The sequence below is a fragment of the Hippocampus zosterae genome, chromosome 6 (assembly GCF_025434085.1).
Source record: "Hippocampus zosterae strain Florida chromosome 6, ASM2543408v3, whole genome shotgun sequence".
Lineage (NCBI taxonomy): Eukaryota > Metazoa > Chordata > Actinopteri > Syngnathiformes > Syngnathidae > Hippocampus > Hippocampus zosterae.
Genome location: NC_067456.1, coordinates 810,521 through 825,740, shown reverse-complemented (window position 1 = coordinate 825,740; position 15,220 = coordinate 810,521). Strand labels below are relative to the sequence as shown.

Genomic DNA, 15,220 nt, shown 5'->3' with positions numbered 1-15,220 from the left:
ACATATATTTTGTTTTTACGTGGAATCTAAGTTGCTTACGCAAGAACTTTTAGGGTAAAAAAAATCCAATGCAATTCTACCAAGGGCTCCACTGTATCTAAATGCATCGCTCTCGCTCTCTTGTGGTTGAGCGGAAAGAAATTTCATCTGTGCTGTATGTTGCACGTTTGCCAATAAAATTGACTCGAACTTGAATTTAGCCATATACCCTCTAGAGTTGAGTATGTGAAAGGCTGCTTTCAATAAGAGAGCTCTCGACGAAGGAAAAACACCCTACAAAACAGCTAAATGCGGTGCGTTCAATGCCCCTCCGGATTTTCTAGGGCCTTCCATATTGTAAGCGGTCGTGGTACGTGTGCGGCGTTCATGAGCATCGTCAACGGCCGTCACGAAAGCGGAGATTCGCCTCCACCGTCGCCAGCATCAGCAAAGCATCTGCGGTCGCGGTGGCATCGCCGCATCCTGCTGGGGGGCGACTTCTCGTTGGCGGGGAAGATGACAAGGACGGCGATGACGGTGGCGTTTCGGTGTGGAGAAACGACGCCAGAGGACATCATTTTCTCCCTCGCGCCGCCGACGTCGTCTTGTTTTCGGATGAGAGCGGGAGGAGACAAATAAACACCATCGCTCGCTCTTTAGCCGGCCAACGCTAAGCTATCACTTTAGCTCCACGGCTGGCTGCTTTTGATTAACCTCTCACCGCCCCCCCCCCCCCGCCACCCCGTTCCCCGCCATGTGGAGACACGCTGACGGCGAAGAGGACTTTTAAAACACCGTAGCTCACGATTAGCATCACGGCTAAAATAGTTAGCTCATCCCCCCCACTCCTCGGATTTTTCTTTCTCTCAATGAGGATGCTAACCGAGGGGAGCGACTGACTGACTGGCCGACTGAAGGTGCACCTCAACACGCTCATGAAGGTCATGACAGCGAGAGAATGATCATGCTGGAAAAACAGGTAAGCCATGAAAAGATGGCGCAGATTGTCCCCCAAAAGCCCACCTGGACACGGGGTTCATTTGCATGTGCCTAATTAGCATCACCGGTGACCGACATGATCTTCACCGAATCAGAATTTTGATTCATTTCACGCAACCACCTTCCAAAATAGCCTTAAGTGTCGAATTAAGTGTCTGGAATTTGTTATTTGTTTTTCAAAATTTATTTCCCTTTGCCTTTCGCACAAACCCTACAATTGGTGGTATCAGTCATAGATCATTTTCACACAAAGATCCTGCAAATAGTCGCCAAAATAGATCTGCTATTTATGTCTTTGTTTTTGCAGACGGAACACAGAGATTATTTATTACAGTGACCGGTGTTGCCAGTAATAACCGCTTTTTTATAGAGATTCTGAAACATAGTGGCTGCACCTAACAGGAGATGGGATATTTCTCCACCTTTCATTCATCAAGAACCTAGTGATTAATTATTCCCACATATGGTGGAACCAATTTTTTAAAAAAACTCTTTTACACAGAGATCCTGCCAAATGTAGCAGGTTTCATGCAGACTTTCCACAGTGAGCGCATCAGAGGCGTAAGACGGCATTGATCAGCCCGCCCCAAAAAAGTGGCAACGTTGCTCAAAATTGTTGCGTGTGTGGTGTGTGTGTGAGTGAGTGTGTGTGCGCGCGCCATTCCTTTTACTTCCCTATCTCTGGATTGAAACACTAATTTGGAACTCTATTCATGTGTTCACATCTTAATTGCAAATTCCAACCTTGATCTAAAACGTGAACCCACGCTTGAAACTGTCGTTGAAAAACTCAACCCTGGTTTGAAAGCAAACTTCCATCCAAAACCCCAATTTAAACCCGAAGCCACCTTTAAAACCCTTGACTCAGGCTCCAAACCTTGCCTTGAAACCCTAACTCAGGCTAGAAACGTTAAATGTCAATATTTTTCAGACACCTTTTGTAATTTTTGGAGGGCCTTTTTTTTTCATTGAAATGACCAAAATGAAGAAAAATAATCTATACTTAATAATACTGCTATATACTTAATTTAAAAATATAAATATTTTTTGAAGAATTCAATTGTAACACTCAGAATGTTAAAACAGGAAGAAAATCAAAACAAGAAGCAGTTCAGCCACAACAACAACAACAAAAAAGAAATCCCAGAATTTCGAGCAAGTCAGTTGTTGCTAGGCAGACTTGACTTGCACTAAATTGGGCCTTTATGATTGGTGTAAAAGTTGCATTCATAATTGCCCCGTCAGTGAGTCCGCATGAAGCGGTTACCCGCGGCTGCTGGTTGCCATGGCAGCGGCATTCATGTGCGGGACATCCTCCGCTAGCCGGCTAGCGTCATTAGCACGTGAATGGGAGCTCAATGGCAGCTTTGTTCACACGCGCCGGCGTCAAACATGGCCGCCCCGCCGCCGGTGTCCGCTGCCAAGAGAAGCCGAGGGCGGGCGAGGTGGCCCCCGGTCGCACCGATCGGATCAGTCGACCGAGCGCCGTGTAAAAAGCGCGCACTGGCACACACGTTGCCACGGAGACAAGAATTTGCTGGCGGATATTTGAAACCCCAACTGCGGCTTGACTTCAACGGTCAACCCCAACTCGGACTTCAAATCCTAACTGAGGTTGAAAACCTTCCTTGGAGAGCCCAAGGGGAAATCCTAATCCTAATTTGAAACTCTAAGGCCGGTTTGACGCCATACTTTGAAAACATGATCGCGCGTCACGCTGCATCTAGCGAGGCGGCGGCAGGCGGAACAGCCTTGATTGTTTGGCCACACAAAGGCCAGCTTTCACTCTCACTTCCTGCACTGCAGCAACATCGGAAAGGGGCCAGATTACAGCAATGTGGGGCCCCAACCCCACCAAAAACCCAACAAATTGCCTTCCTAACTTCTTTTTACACTTGCAAAACACTCCAGAACATGAATGTTCCAAATGATTTCAATTTGATCCAAACCGAGGTTACGGGACGTCGCTGACGCGCACGCGACTTTGTGTAAACAGAAAGCAGACCGGCAAGGCCCGCCCGCCGCGTTTGATTGACTGGCGGCCAGGTGCCATGGCAACAGAGGAGACACTTTAATGAGAGCGTGCAACATTCCAGCAGGTGCCTGAAAGAAAGAGAGGGTAAAGAGAGGAGTGCGTGGGAAAAGCGAGAGAGTGACGAAGAGAAAGGGGGGGGGAGTAAGAAGGGAAAGGGAGGCAGGGGAATTTCGTATTGAAACAGTGGAAACATTCCCTCGATCGGGGTTTTAAGAAAGTGAGCGGATTTGATTTTGAGCACGTTTACATTGAGGTCCTTCTCAGGGGACGAGATTAGGGTGTCAAATTAAGGTTTGGAGTGAGGCTTTTTTTCACACTCGGTTTTGGGTTTCAAATCGGACTGAAAGGCAAGGCTGAGTGAGGCTTTGGAGCCAATCAGGGTTGGAAATCAGCTTTCAGGCCCGAGTTAAGGGTTTTGAACCTTTTCAGGCAGGGTTGGGGCTTCAAAGTAAGGCGTCAATTCGCCTCAAAGGCCGGCTTCGGCTAATCGCGCTCTTGTGCTCAAAATGCAGAGTCCGGCGCAAACGGAAGACTCTTCGGGCATTTTCATCGCCGTTTTTGAGGCATTTGACGTGCGGCGGTTCCACCAAGATGGCTGCCGGCCCCCTGACGCGTTGCTATTTCGAGTGCTTGTGTACGTTTCTCTTGTGCAAGCTGAAAACGCCGCGAGGAGCCGATTGCATTCAAGTCACTGGCTTGCGCCACGCCGAGCGTCGGCGCGCCTGCGTGTGCGCGTGCCTGTGCCTGCCTGCCTGCGTGCGTGTCATCAATCTCGCCGTTGTCTTGGGACCTTCCCACACATTTTTTGTGTGCGTGTGCTTCGCTTTCCTTATTCGTAGCCGCGGCGGCGGCTAGCAGCCGGGCTAGCGGGCTTCTTTCAAGTCGCCGCCAGTTAATTTTTTCCCCAGTGTTGTTCCTGCGCTTGTTGACACAGCTGCAAAAGCAAACATGCGGCCCGAGCCCGGGCGGCCGCCAGGGGTTTCGCCCCCACTTTTAAGGGGGCGCAGCGGCAAGCGCAGGTGTCGGCGGACCTCCATCGGGATTTCGGAGATGGGGAGCTGGAGCCGCTGGACTTGTGGACTGCTGGTGCGGTCGCGAGGCTGCTGGGAGGCGGGAGACTTTGGCGGCACCCGAACGCAGGTTGGGCTCGCCTCGGTGCAACCCGGGGAGACGTCTTTGAGCTCCATGGCCGTAGAGGGCAAAAAAAAGGTGGAGGGGGCCGGGGCTTCCCCACTTTGAAACACTGTTTACAAGTGTAAAAAGAAGTCAAGTGTCTGGGAATGGCGATGCGCTCCTCGTTGGAGTTGCTCTCCTATTGATCTGCTTTCGTTTGTTTTTCACAACCCGGTTAGGCGCGCGCATGTTGTGCTTCAACGTGTCGTTTCGATACTTTGGGGGCCTCATTTATTGTCCACTCGCAGTGATCTTCTCAAGATCGCATTGACCCCCCCTCCCCAAAAAAAAGAATTCTTAAGTGTCAAGATACTGGCCACGAGCATATGAAAGAGTGGGGGTCGCCTTCCCAACCCCTTGAAATTTTTAATTAAAAAAAAAAAGTCAGCGAATAGGTTAATTTTTTTTTTTTTTTTAGAATTAGCGCAGTGCTATTTTCTGTAGAGATGGCTCGTTTCCACTAAGTTTTTAAATATCTCGTTCTAAAACGCTCATATGGCAAATGCTTGCTTGCAAGACAAAGAAATTGACAAAGATGCGTCACATTAAGAAAAACGAACACGCGTCACCAACAATTACAAAATGAACACCCACTTTTGGGAGCAGTCGCTTCGAGTTGATGTTTGATGGTTGTCGTCGTGCTAGACTGGTCAGTGCATGGGTCCGCGCTTCGAATCTGGCCCCAGCCTTCATCGTGTGGAATTTGCATGTTGTCCCTGTGGTTGCGTGGGTTTTCTCCGGGTACTCTGCTTTTCTCCCACATTCCAAAAACACGCGTGGCAGGCTAATGGAACATTTTAAATTGTCCCGAGGTGTGAGTGTGAGCGGGAATGGTTTTGGTCTCTCTGTGCCCTGCGATTGGCTGGCGAGCGGTTCAGGGTGTACCCCGCCTGCTGCACAGCTGGAATAGGCTCCTCCCCTCCTGAGGATTGGCGGCTCGGTTCATGGATGAATGGTCGTCACCACATTTTTTTTTTTTTTTTTTTTACCCCCTCCTCACTCATAGGACATATTGTCATTATGTCTGGCTGTTTTCCCCGATTTTTCTTCAACACTCAAACACATCTGGTCTGACAGATTCTGAGGGGAAAACGTATCTAAATTATATAATACTGGATTAAAAAAAACATATTCTCCACTTGGGGGCACTGGCACATAATCTAAAAAAAAAAAAGTCTGCCCTGACGGTCATGTGCGCATGCACGTGCTTGTGCGCGTGGGTGTGTGTGGGTGAGCGCTGCCATAGTGAACCCCAACAATCCAAACGCAGCCACTGTTTCTCGAGGCTGCACAGAGCGATGCTGCCTTCGCTGACACTCTGGAAACTTGTGCTTCGTAATAATAAATGACAATACACGTTATTAACGGTTTAAGATACGATAATAAGAATATATTTTATTCATCGGCACATTCCTGCGAATATATTTTATTTACCGGTGCATTTCTGGGTGCCGTCGGCCAAAGGGGTTGAACTGATTAGTTGATTTTTTTCACGAGGCAATAGTGATTCCAGTTTGAAGTCGATTTATTGAAATTAATTATCAATGTGTGCGTGTGTGTGTGTGTGTGTGTGTGTGTGTGTGTGTGTGTGTGGTGCCAAGCCACTTTTGTACTCGTGTCTTCTCGATATTTACGACGGATCCGAAGGCATCGCGCTTCTGTGGGCGTGGCTTAGTAAAGTCCCCGAGTGAGTCACGATTCCCATAAACGCATCATCATCATCATCATCTCCATCTCTCCATCGTCGTCGTCGTCGTCTATCGAGGAAACCGTCCCGCTTGTCGGTAGCCTCCAAGGGGGGGCCTCGGCGAGCGAACAAAGCCGCCGAAATGTCGCTTTCTCCGCGGTGACGGCGGCCCTCTCTCGCGACCACCCCGCTTCGGTGGCGCCGTCGAGCGGGGCCCGACCGAGATGTTCGAGTCGTCGCGGCGGGCGCGGGATGTGTGGGACGCGGTCAAGCTGGAGGTGGCCGACAGCCGCGGCCCGGTGGTGCTGCACAGCTTCACGCAGCTAGACCCGGATCTGCCTCTCCCGGAGGTGAGGCCGATTCGGGGGAGCTGTAAATCGGGGGCTCCCCGAGGGTGTGGAGGGGGGGGCGGCTTACCGGTCAGTTTGTCGCGAGTAGTCCCTCTTTACGGGACACTTGATTTGGAACACTTGCGAATGAAGTCAAAGTTGTATGTATGATATTTTAAAAACAAACACACAACTAATACAGATGTGTTTGTAATGCTATAATCCAATAAAGAATGTTACAGTACTTGTAATGTGTACGAACAATGCTAACAATATCACCAATAATATAATAATAATGCGAAAATAGCGTTTTTTTAACAGCAGAAAGTCGTAATCCTAACAGAAAAAAAGTCACAATCTTACAAAAATGACATTTTTTGGGAGAACTTGTAATCTTATGACAGTCTGAAAAAGATGCTAGCTAGAAAAAAATACACTAAACATTTGTTGTCTCACATGGAAAAGCTTAGAATTTTTTTTTCTTGAATAAAAAGTAATAATTTCACAAGAGATCAAAATGCTGTAATGTTACAAAAAAATTTGCGAGAGTAAATCACGAATAGAAAATCAAATGGTGACATATTCTATGTTAATAAAGTTGGAACTTTATTTGGGGGGTGGAGGACTCGAACAACGTGACTTTCTTGACTTTTTTGTTCCATTTTTTTTTACATGGCGATGTCCCATTTTGCCTTTGACAATATCTTAATTTTCAAAATTAAAAAAAATAATAATCTTGGATGCTCTTTTGGGGACATTTTTGTCATCTTTGCCTCCATAAAAGAAACCCTTTTTTCTCTTTCTGCTCTTATTTGTTGACTGCTGCAAAAAGGCCGCGGGCTCAATTCCACTCGTCCGCTTTCATCTCATTTGCTTATTGATTGATGAAGAGCTTTTTGGGGAGAGATTTTATTTTTTTTTTAGCTTAGATTGGAGCTACATGTGGATGGAGGCTTTGTCCTCCATGGAATCAGAGGCTCCTTTTCATTTCATCACAGAAATCATTTGCTGTTTGCTGAACAATTAATGAAGAGGGCTCTTTGTGTGTGTGTGTGTGTGTGTGTGTGTGTGTGTGTGTGTGTTTGCCACTCTTGCAGAGCTCGACGCAGGAGATCGGCGAGGAGGTGGAGGACGACGCCATCTTCACCATCACGCTGCGTAAGGTGCAGCTGCACCACTCGTCCAGCAAGGGGCAGCGCTGGCTGGGCGTGGAGACGGACGCCGGCCTCAGCCTGTACGAGACGTGCAAGGTGCGGACCATCAAGGCGGGCACCCTGGAGAGGCTGGTGGAGTACATGGTCACCGCCTTCAAGGGCAAGGATTCCACCTACGTCACCATCTTCCTCTGCACTTACCGATCGTTCGCCACCGCCAAGCAGGTGCTCGACCTGCTGCTCAACAGGTAATGGCCGACCACCCTTCTCGTAACGACCATGTCCCTCATCTTTCTTGACAAAGCACGACACCAGGCTCGAAACCTCGCCAAATAGTTCTCACCGTCATGGCATCTTCAATTTTGCATCTCTGTATTTTCCGACAGGTACGCCAGGCTCCAGAATGTTCCGGCGGCGACGGCGCATCGCGTCTGCCAGGACGACTGCACCGAGCTCAGAAAGTGAGACCGCGCGTGTTCTTGACCCTTCTTTGTTTTCAATCATTATTTTTTCTCGATTAATATCTGCGCACCATATTTAGTAGGTGTTCATTTAGCCTTGCTAGCATTTAGCGTCAGGCTACATGCGTTCAAACCCCCACTTGCCCCCCCCCCCCATGGAGGTCCACAGAAACATTGGCAAACAGTTGAAATGGAAGTGATGCTGACATGCTAGCTTTGCGCTTAGCGCTTAGCTAGCTTAGCGCTTAGCTTTGTAAGCGCTTAGCTTAGCGTTCGGCTTTTGCTTTGGAACTCAACGAGCCCTCAGAAACATTGACAAATGCATTTGAAACGGCCGCTGACCCTGATTTTAGCACGTTAGCATAGCATTGTTCATATTTGCCCAAGTGAGTGTCCGTTGAACGCGAAAGGGACGCTAACATGTTGGCGTCGGTAACCCTGCTAGCGTTTAGCCTTTTTGGTCTTGCTTGTGAATTCTCGGAACGCATTTGGAAGCCTATCGACTAATGACGGGAACATGTTAGCATGCTAGGCCATGTTGTCAACCGGCGCGAAATTAGCACGCGCGATGCTAACATGTCAGCGTGTGTGCCGCTGCGCTGTGAAGCACGGTGTCGTCCATCTTGGGTGCCTGGTTGGACCAGTACTCGGAGGACTTTTGGACTCCTCCGGGCTACGACTGCCTCCACCAGCTGTTGTCGTACCTCCACCTTCACTTCCCCGGCTCCGACCTGGAGCGTCGCGCCCGCAACCTGCTGGCACATTTCCACAGACGGCAGCAGCGCGAACCCGACGCCGACGGTAAGAGAGCGGGAAAGGTCTCTCAAAATGGCCGCCTTCACCTTCGTCTTCATCTTGCGTCGTCAGGCGAGCACTTGGGCTGCCCGTTCGCCACGCAGGAGGAGAGCGGCTTTGAGGACGAGCTGCCCGCCTTCAGCTTCCTGTCCTTTGACCCCATCATGGTGGCCGAGCAGTTCACGCTTATGGACGCGGTGAGAAACCGATCCGGCGTGCTGGAAAGGACAGAAACCACGACCACGGGAACAACCGAAAGCATCACAATCACTGGCAAAAAGAGCCCCACAATAAAAAAAATAATAGCTATAAAAATTCTGATGAAAATAGAGCCCCCCCCTCACCCCCCGACCCCAAAAACTCATCATTTGTCAGGAGCAGATGTATTTAGTTGTCATAAAAAAATTAAAAATAAAATGTGAAGATTTTGCATTTGTTGCGCGCAGGACCTGTTCAAGAAGGTGGTCCCGTACCACTGCCTGGGGGGCATCTGGTCGCAGCGCGACAAGAAGGGTAAAGAGCACTTGGCCCCCACCATCCGCGCCACCGTGGCCCAGTTCAACTCGGTCACCAACTGCGTGATCAGCACCAGCCTGAGCAACGCCGCCCTCAAGCACAACCAGAGGGCCCGACTCCTGGAGAGGTGGATCGACGTGGCCCGGGTCAGCATGCCACAAACGCACCACAATGGGGGTGGGGGGGGGGGGGATTTCGTTCTTTCTTTTGCTGCTGTTTTTGTCAAGCTCAAGGCAGGTCTTAAACCCTCAGGAGTGCCGGATCCTGAAGAACTTCTCCTCGTTGCGAGCCATCCTGTCCGCCCTGCAGTGCAACGCCGTCCACCGCCTGAAGAGGACCTGGGAGGAAGTGTCTCGGTCCGTCCTCGGCCGCGCCCGCCGCCATCGTCTCGCGCTTCGCTCCCCGCCCGCCGCGCGCTTCTCAAACTGCTTTCGGTTCTCCGCAGGGAGAGTTTCCGCACCTTCCGCGAACTTTCCGAGATCTTCTCGGACGACAACAACTACTCGCTCAGCCGGGAGCTGCTGGTCAAGGTGAGACGCGTGTAAGGTGTGTGTGTGTTGGGGGGGGGGCCCTGTGACACGATATGTCATAGGACCCGTGTGACGGCGGAGATAAGCCCCCCCAAGTGTCGGGGAACACCCCCGGGGTGGTTGGGGGGGGGGCGGTTGATTTTGCGCTCTCAAGTTAATTCTTGCACTGCGCAATATGACACAAAAACTTCACCAACCCCCCCGTCATGATGCGTTTTTGTGTTGTTGTTGTTGTTGCGGCCCCCCCCAGGAGGGAACGTCCAAGTTTGCTACTTTGGAGCTGAATCCCAAGCGAGCTCAGAGGAGGCACCAGCAGCAGCGAGACCTGGTGGGTATGGCGCAGCACCATCTAGCGGCGGCACCGCGAACTGCCGCTTCCGCTCACTGGCGTCGTGTTGCGTGTTGACAGGGCGTGATGCAGGGCACCATTCCCTACCTGGGCACCTTCCTCACGGACCTGGTCATGATGGACACGGCCATGAAGGACTACACCGAGGTCAGACCAGCACTTTTGCTGATATTTTGTCACGATGAGTTTGCGGACGATTAAGAAAAAAAAAGATGACGTCAGTGAACGCGTTAGCATGACCGCAGCGCGCGCCGGAGGGTCCGCCGGTCGAGTATTTGGTGTGTCGGCCTCACGGTGCAGAGGTGGACACTTCTCGTGGGTTTTCTCTGGGTGATCTGGTCCCCCCCCCCCCCCGCCACATAGCAAAAACGTGCGCGGCAGGTTGACGGAACACAAAAAATGGTTCCGCGGTGCAAGTGTGAGCACAAAAGACGCTCTTTGAATTCCAAACGTTTGTGTGCACACCCCCCCCCCCCCCCGGAATCTGCTGTTGATTGATCATCATTGGCCAAAGATTGTTGCGTTTGTGTCTTCCAGGGTGGCCTGATCAACTTTGAGAAGAGACGAAAGGTACGTCCGGTTGACGCTTAGCCTCGCTAGCTTAGTGGCTAACCTGGTTTTGGCTTGGATTGTTTTGGGGAGTTTGGGTCACGTGACATTGGCAATCCAAGCCCCGATTGGTCATCGCCTTAGTGATGTCATTTTCACTCGACACCCAACACCAAAACGGCTGGACAAACGTGTTATTTTCTTTTTGTGTCTCTCCTCAGGAGTTCGAGGTGATCGCGCAGATCAAACTGCTGCAGCTGGCGTCCAACAACTACAGCTTCACGCAGGACGCGCACTTCCGCGAGTGGTTCGCCTCCGCCGAGAAACTCAGCGAGGCCGAGAGGTAAGCGACCGCTCGACGCCGGCGGCGGCCCGCCGGCGCGTCATGGCCTTGCTCCCTTGTCGTCCCGCAAAGCTACCAGCTGTCGTGCGACATCGAGCCGCTCTCGGAGTCGGCCAGCAACACGCTGCGAGCCAAGAAGAACGGAGGCATCATGAAACGATGGAGCGAGTGAGTCCCGCCGGCTAGCTTAGCATCGGATTGTTGACGCGGGGGGGGGGGTTGCACTTTTCCCTGACGTTGCGCCTTCGCTTGCGCGTGCAGTCGGCAGCTGGCCGAGGGCTCCTCCGGCTGCCTGGCGGCCGGGAGCGGCGGCGTTGGCGCCTCGGGCTCCCACTCCAAGTCCTTTGACCACGCCCACTTCCGACCCTACCAAGATGGCGGAGATGCCCTCAGCGTCACCTCCGTCAGCTCCAGCGGCTCCGACCTGGAGGACGTCAACGCCAGCTTCCTGTCGGACTCGCCCGAGGGACACGAGAGGAAGGTGAGAGTCGCCGTGCCCGCCGCCTGTCTCGTGGTGGGGGGGGGGGGGGGGGCGGATTCGATACTCAGGAGTTTGCGTTTGTGTTTAGACGTCCACGCCTTCGGTGAAACTTTCCGTCTCGGCGCTGGGGAGGGAAGCTTCGGCGGCAGACACGACCTCCACGGTACTGCTCCTTTCGCCTCAAAACCTTCCGCAGCACGTTTCGCCCCCCCTGACCCCCCCCCCCCTTTGACATTTGCGAAGACGGCAGCGTTCCTCCTGAGAAGCGCGATGGGCAAAGCGAAGCTTCATGAAGCACTCGCCGTCTTCCTTGACTCCTCCCGCCGGCTTTCTCGGCTGCGCGCGGTGGGCGTGGCCTGCATCGTTCAAAGCAAGTGGGAGGAGTCAAAAGCTCACGAAGCTTCGCTTGTCCAATGCCGCCGAGATGATTTAAGTTGCAGCCAGTTGAGCGTTTCCTCTCGCCCGCGGCAGTTCTGGGAGTGCACGTCGCTGTCGTCTCTGGACGCGTCGGGCTCCACCGGCTCGGCGTCGGGCTCCAGCACGGCGTCGTCGTCGTCGGTGTCGTCGTCAGCGGCAACGGCGGCGGCGCCGTCGTCGTCGCTCTCGCTGTCGGCGTCGCGCTCGCACAAGCGCTCGGCGTCGGCCGTGTCCAACTACTCGACGCTGTCGCTGCCCCTCTACAACCAGCAGGTGGACGACTGCTGCATCATCCGCGTCAGCCTGGACGTGGAGAACGGGAACATGTACAAGAGCATCCTGGTAAGGCGCTGGACGGACGGACGGACGGCCTTCCCGCGCTCGACACCCCCCCCCCCCCCCAACCTTTTGCCATCTGTCCCCGCATGGCAGGTGACCAGTCAGGATAAGACGCCGGCCGTCATCCGCAAGGCGATGATCAAACACAATCTGGAGAGGGAGAAAACCGAAGACTACGAGCTGGTGCAGAAGATCTCCGAAGAGAAAGGTGGGGGCGGGGGGGGGGCCTGGGACGCGCTGAAAGTTTATAAAACCGACGATGACTAAGACTCGCTATCCGGACTGTGAAAATGTCGTCTGTCTTCATTTTTTTTGGGTCACTCAGATGTGAAAATTTTTTCCGCATTGCCAAAAGGAAGGAGTCTGCTCAAAATGAAAAAAAATCGCCAAAATTGGTCAGCGTGAAAATTCCCGCCTCGAAAACGGGCGATGGCGATTGACGAGAATCAATCGTCAAAAGATTTTGCTCATCGAGAAGAATTCATTTTTGCAAAGACGCGTTGGGGATTTCTCGGCTCGCGTTTAAAACGTCACTTCCAATAGGCGGCGCCAGATTGCCACAAATAAAAAAAAACCGACCTTTGTTTCCATTTGGAAATGATCACTTGTTGAAATCGGCTTGGGGGGGTGGGGAGAAACCCTCAGGCCAGGGTGTTCTGAAGCACTTCTTGAATTTTCTCTCTCTCCTGTGCTCGCCTCTCAGAGCTTCGCATCCCCGACAACGCCAACGTCTTCTACGCCATGAACTCCAGCGCCAACTACGACTTTGTGCTGAAGAAGCGGGGGCCGGCGCGGCCCCCGCGCGCCAAGACGGTGGCCAGCTCCACGCTGCCGCGCATGAAGCAGAAAGGACTGAAGATCGCCAAGGGCATTTTCTGAGAGCTCGGGACCTCAATTTGCAGAGGGGGGTCTTGGGGGGGGGGGGGCAAGTCGTCGACACGTCGCACCATCGAACGGACGCCGTCCCGGGAGTGGGACGGCGGTGGCGCTTTGGAATTTCCCACCCGGCGTGTTGACGCGCTCAAACGGGCCTCGTCCCGTGGGCGGGATCCCCCCCCCCCCCCCCCCCCGGAGACCCACCGGATCCAGATGTTCCCGTCGCCCGCGTTGTTGACAAATGCTCGTCTCGCCGGTAGGATCCGGATTTTCACGTGACGGAGTGGGGGGGGGGCAACGTGTATATATGTCAGCTGTGCCGAGTTCTTTTTGGGTGCTGATGATGTTTTTGTTGAAGCGGTGCCATGTTTCACTCGTTGCCGTGACTGCAAGGACACTTTGGGAATTTTTGACCACTAGCGGGCAAGGCCCAGCAATTGTTGTTGCGATCGGCGGGATCGACGTTTTATTTTTTATTTTTTATTTTTTATTTTTAACGAGGGACTTTGCACTTAGGACAGAAGGCTCAGTGCTTGGCAGAAATGACGACAAGGCTGGTGGTTATTTCTTAGTCGGGATTCAAATCGGCAAATATAAACCTGTCCCCCCCCCGACCCCCCCCCCTTGTCTCCCCCCAATATTTATCTCACAAAAAGAAAACACTCGTTTTTTTCTTGAACATTTTTGTCAATTTTTGAAAAATTACCTTTTTTTTTGCCTAAAAAAAAGAAGACATTTCCTAAAAAGTTGAACTTGTCTTGAAAGATTCCGACTTTTGTAACATTGACTTTGTTGTCAGCTTATTATTTTTTCTTGTGAAAGTCCGTCTAATTTTCTCATAAGATTACAAATTCCCCCCCCCCCCCCCCCCCCCAAAAAAATCCCCCTTACTTACTTACTCATAAGAGTTCATTTTTGAGAACAAAAGCCTTTTCTCCAGATTATGGTGTTTTTTTGGGGGGGGGGTCATGAATAAAACAGCACTTTCGTCATAAAAAATTCCAAATATTCTCATAAAACTCCAGACAGTATTTAAAAAAAACCTGACAATTGGAGTAAAAAGCTTTCTTCTCCTTCAATTTTGGATGTCTTTCTTTTTTTTTTTAACCTGTTGTGATTTCTGCTGAGCACTGTCGGTCAAAGTTGAGCTTTTCGGAACGACGAAGCGGAGGGCTCGGCAAAAGATGCCGAAGCGCCGGAAGCGATCTGGTTTGAGTTCCGACGCAACGCAAGCGCGTTGGAGTCTGAGCCGCCGGCCGATGCCGCCGGCTGGCAAAGCACCGCGGGAAGCTTCAGGTCGAGCGCTGTGAACAAATGACAACAAAAAGATTCCCGGTGGATGTGGTGAGCGGGGGACAAGTTGCCAATCAAGTGATCAATCTGCCTTTTTTTGCGCTGGGAACAAACATTTGCATTTGTTATTTTTGTTTTCAACAGATGACAACATGTTATGTCACAGCCGATGACATAACGATGTACAGCTGATAGGTTGCACCGATGACGTCATACTTGATGGCCTCATGACATTTGTCACATGACGCTTAAACGTGACGCCCGAACAACTCGACGGGACTTTTGAGACTCAACTTCACATCAAGTGTCACTTCATATCATGATCTTTTTTTTTACTATTGCAAACATTGCGATTGAACGAACCTGTGGTTTAATTCATTTTAAAAACTGTTTTATTACTTTTTTTGGGGGGGTGACACATGGGCAAGACTTTGTGCGTTGTTGTCTGAGATGAAAAGACAAATTGTGTTTTCCGACGTTTCTGTGATGACTGTTGCGCGTTGGCGCGTGGTGACGATTTCCCTGCGGTGCTTGGAATGCGTGTGCGTGTGTTTGCGTCCTATTAGTGGCTGTTGCCTTCCGCTTTGCCCCCCCCCCCCCCAATTTGAACTAAAAAGACTGGGCTAGTTTTCTATGTCTCTTCCTTCACTACTTTTCTCGTCCCAACAACACTCTTAAAAACAATGTAGAATACAAAAACGTGTCCCCACGGTTTATTTATTGATTTGTATATAGGTTTTTCTTTTTGCATTGTACATTCCCTCTTCTCTTGGTTATAGATTAATATATTAATGTACATATGAATAAACCGTTTATAAAAGAGCAAGCGCTGTCTATTTGTCCTCATGGATCGGTTGCTTTAGTTTGAACACACTAACATTGGCGCTAGAATTTTTTTTCAAATATATTTAAAAA

The 15,220-nt window shown here is 51.1% G+C and overlaps 1 protein-coding gene across 3 annotated transcripts; it reads left to right on the top strand.

Moving 5' to 3' along the window:
• The first annotated feature begins 293 nt into the window (after positions 1-293).
• LOC127602645 (ral guanine nucleotide dissociation stimulator-like) lies at positions 294-15,127 on the top strand. 3 transcript variants are annotated; one of them, XM_052068928.1, is made up of 18 exons: positions 294-958; positions 7,300-7,604; positions 7,743-7,817; positions 8,425-8,618; positions 8,685-8,809; positions 9,059-9,274; positions 9,381-9,484; positions 9,574-9,658; positions 9,909-9,986; positions 10,068-10,154; positions 10,545-10,577; positions 10,778-10,899; positions 10,972-11,067; positions 11,161-11,380; positions 11,469-11,543; positions 11,852-12,139; positions 12,230-12,344; positions 12,840-15,127. In XM_052068928.1, the coding sequence occupies exons 1-18, from the start codon at positions 938-940 to the stop codon at positions 13,013-13,015; spliced, it is 2,415 nt and encodes an 804-aa protein (XP_051924888.1). In that variant the 5' UTR covers positions 294-937; the 3' UTR covers positions 13,016-15,127. The 3 variants fall into 3 exon arrangements, with proteins under 3 accessions (XP_051924888.1, XP_051924887.1, XP_051924890.1); XM_052068927.1 differs by lacking the exon at positions 294-958 and adding an exon at positions 5,748-6,223; XM_052068930.1 differs by lacking the exon at positions 294-958 and adding an exon at positions 5,750-6,223 and having other exon boundaries at positions 12,068-12,139.
• The last annotated feature ends 93 nt before the right edge of the window (positions 15,128-15,220 follow it).

What these genes read in the sequence shown, in the direction of transcription:
- LOC127602645 (XM_052068927.1), top strand. Translation starts at nt 6,098, where the DNA reads ATGTTCGAGTCGTCGCGGCGGGCGCGGGATGTGTGGGACGCGGTCAAG. An exon ending in CGGATCTGCCTCTCCCGGAG is followed by an intron (nt 6,224 to 7,299) that starts GTGAGGCCGATT and finishes CCACTCTTGCAG; the next exon opens with AGCTCGACGCAGGAGATCGG. An exon ending in GACTGCACCGAGCTCAGAAA is followed by an intron (nt 7,818 to 8,424) that starts GTGAGACCGCGC and finishes TGCGCTGTGAAG; the next exon opens with CACGGTGTCGTCCATCTTGG.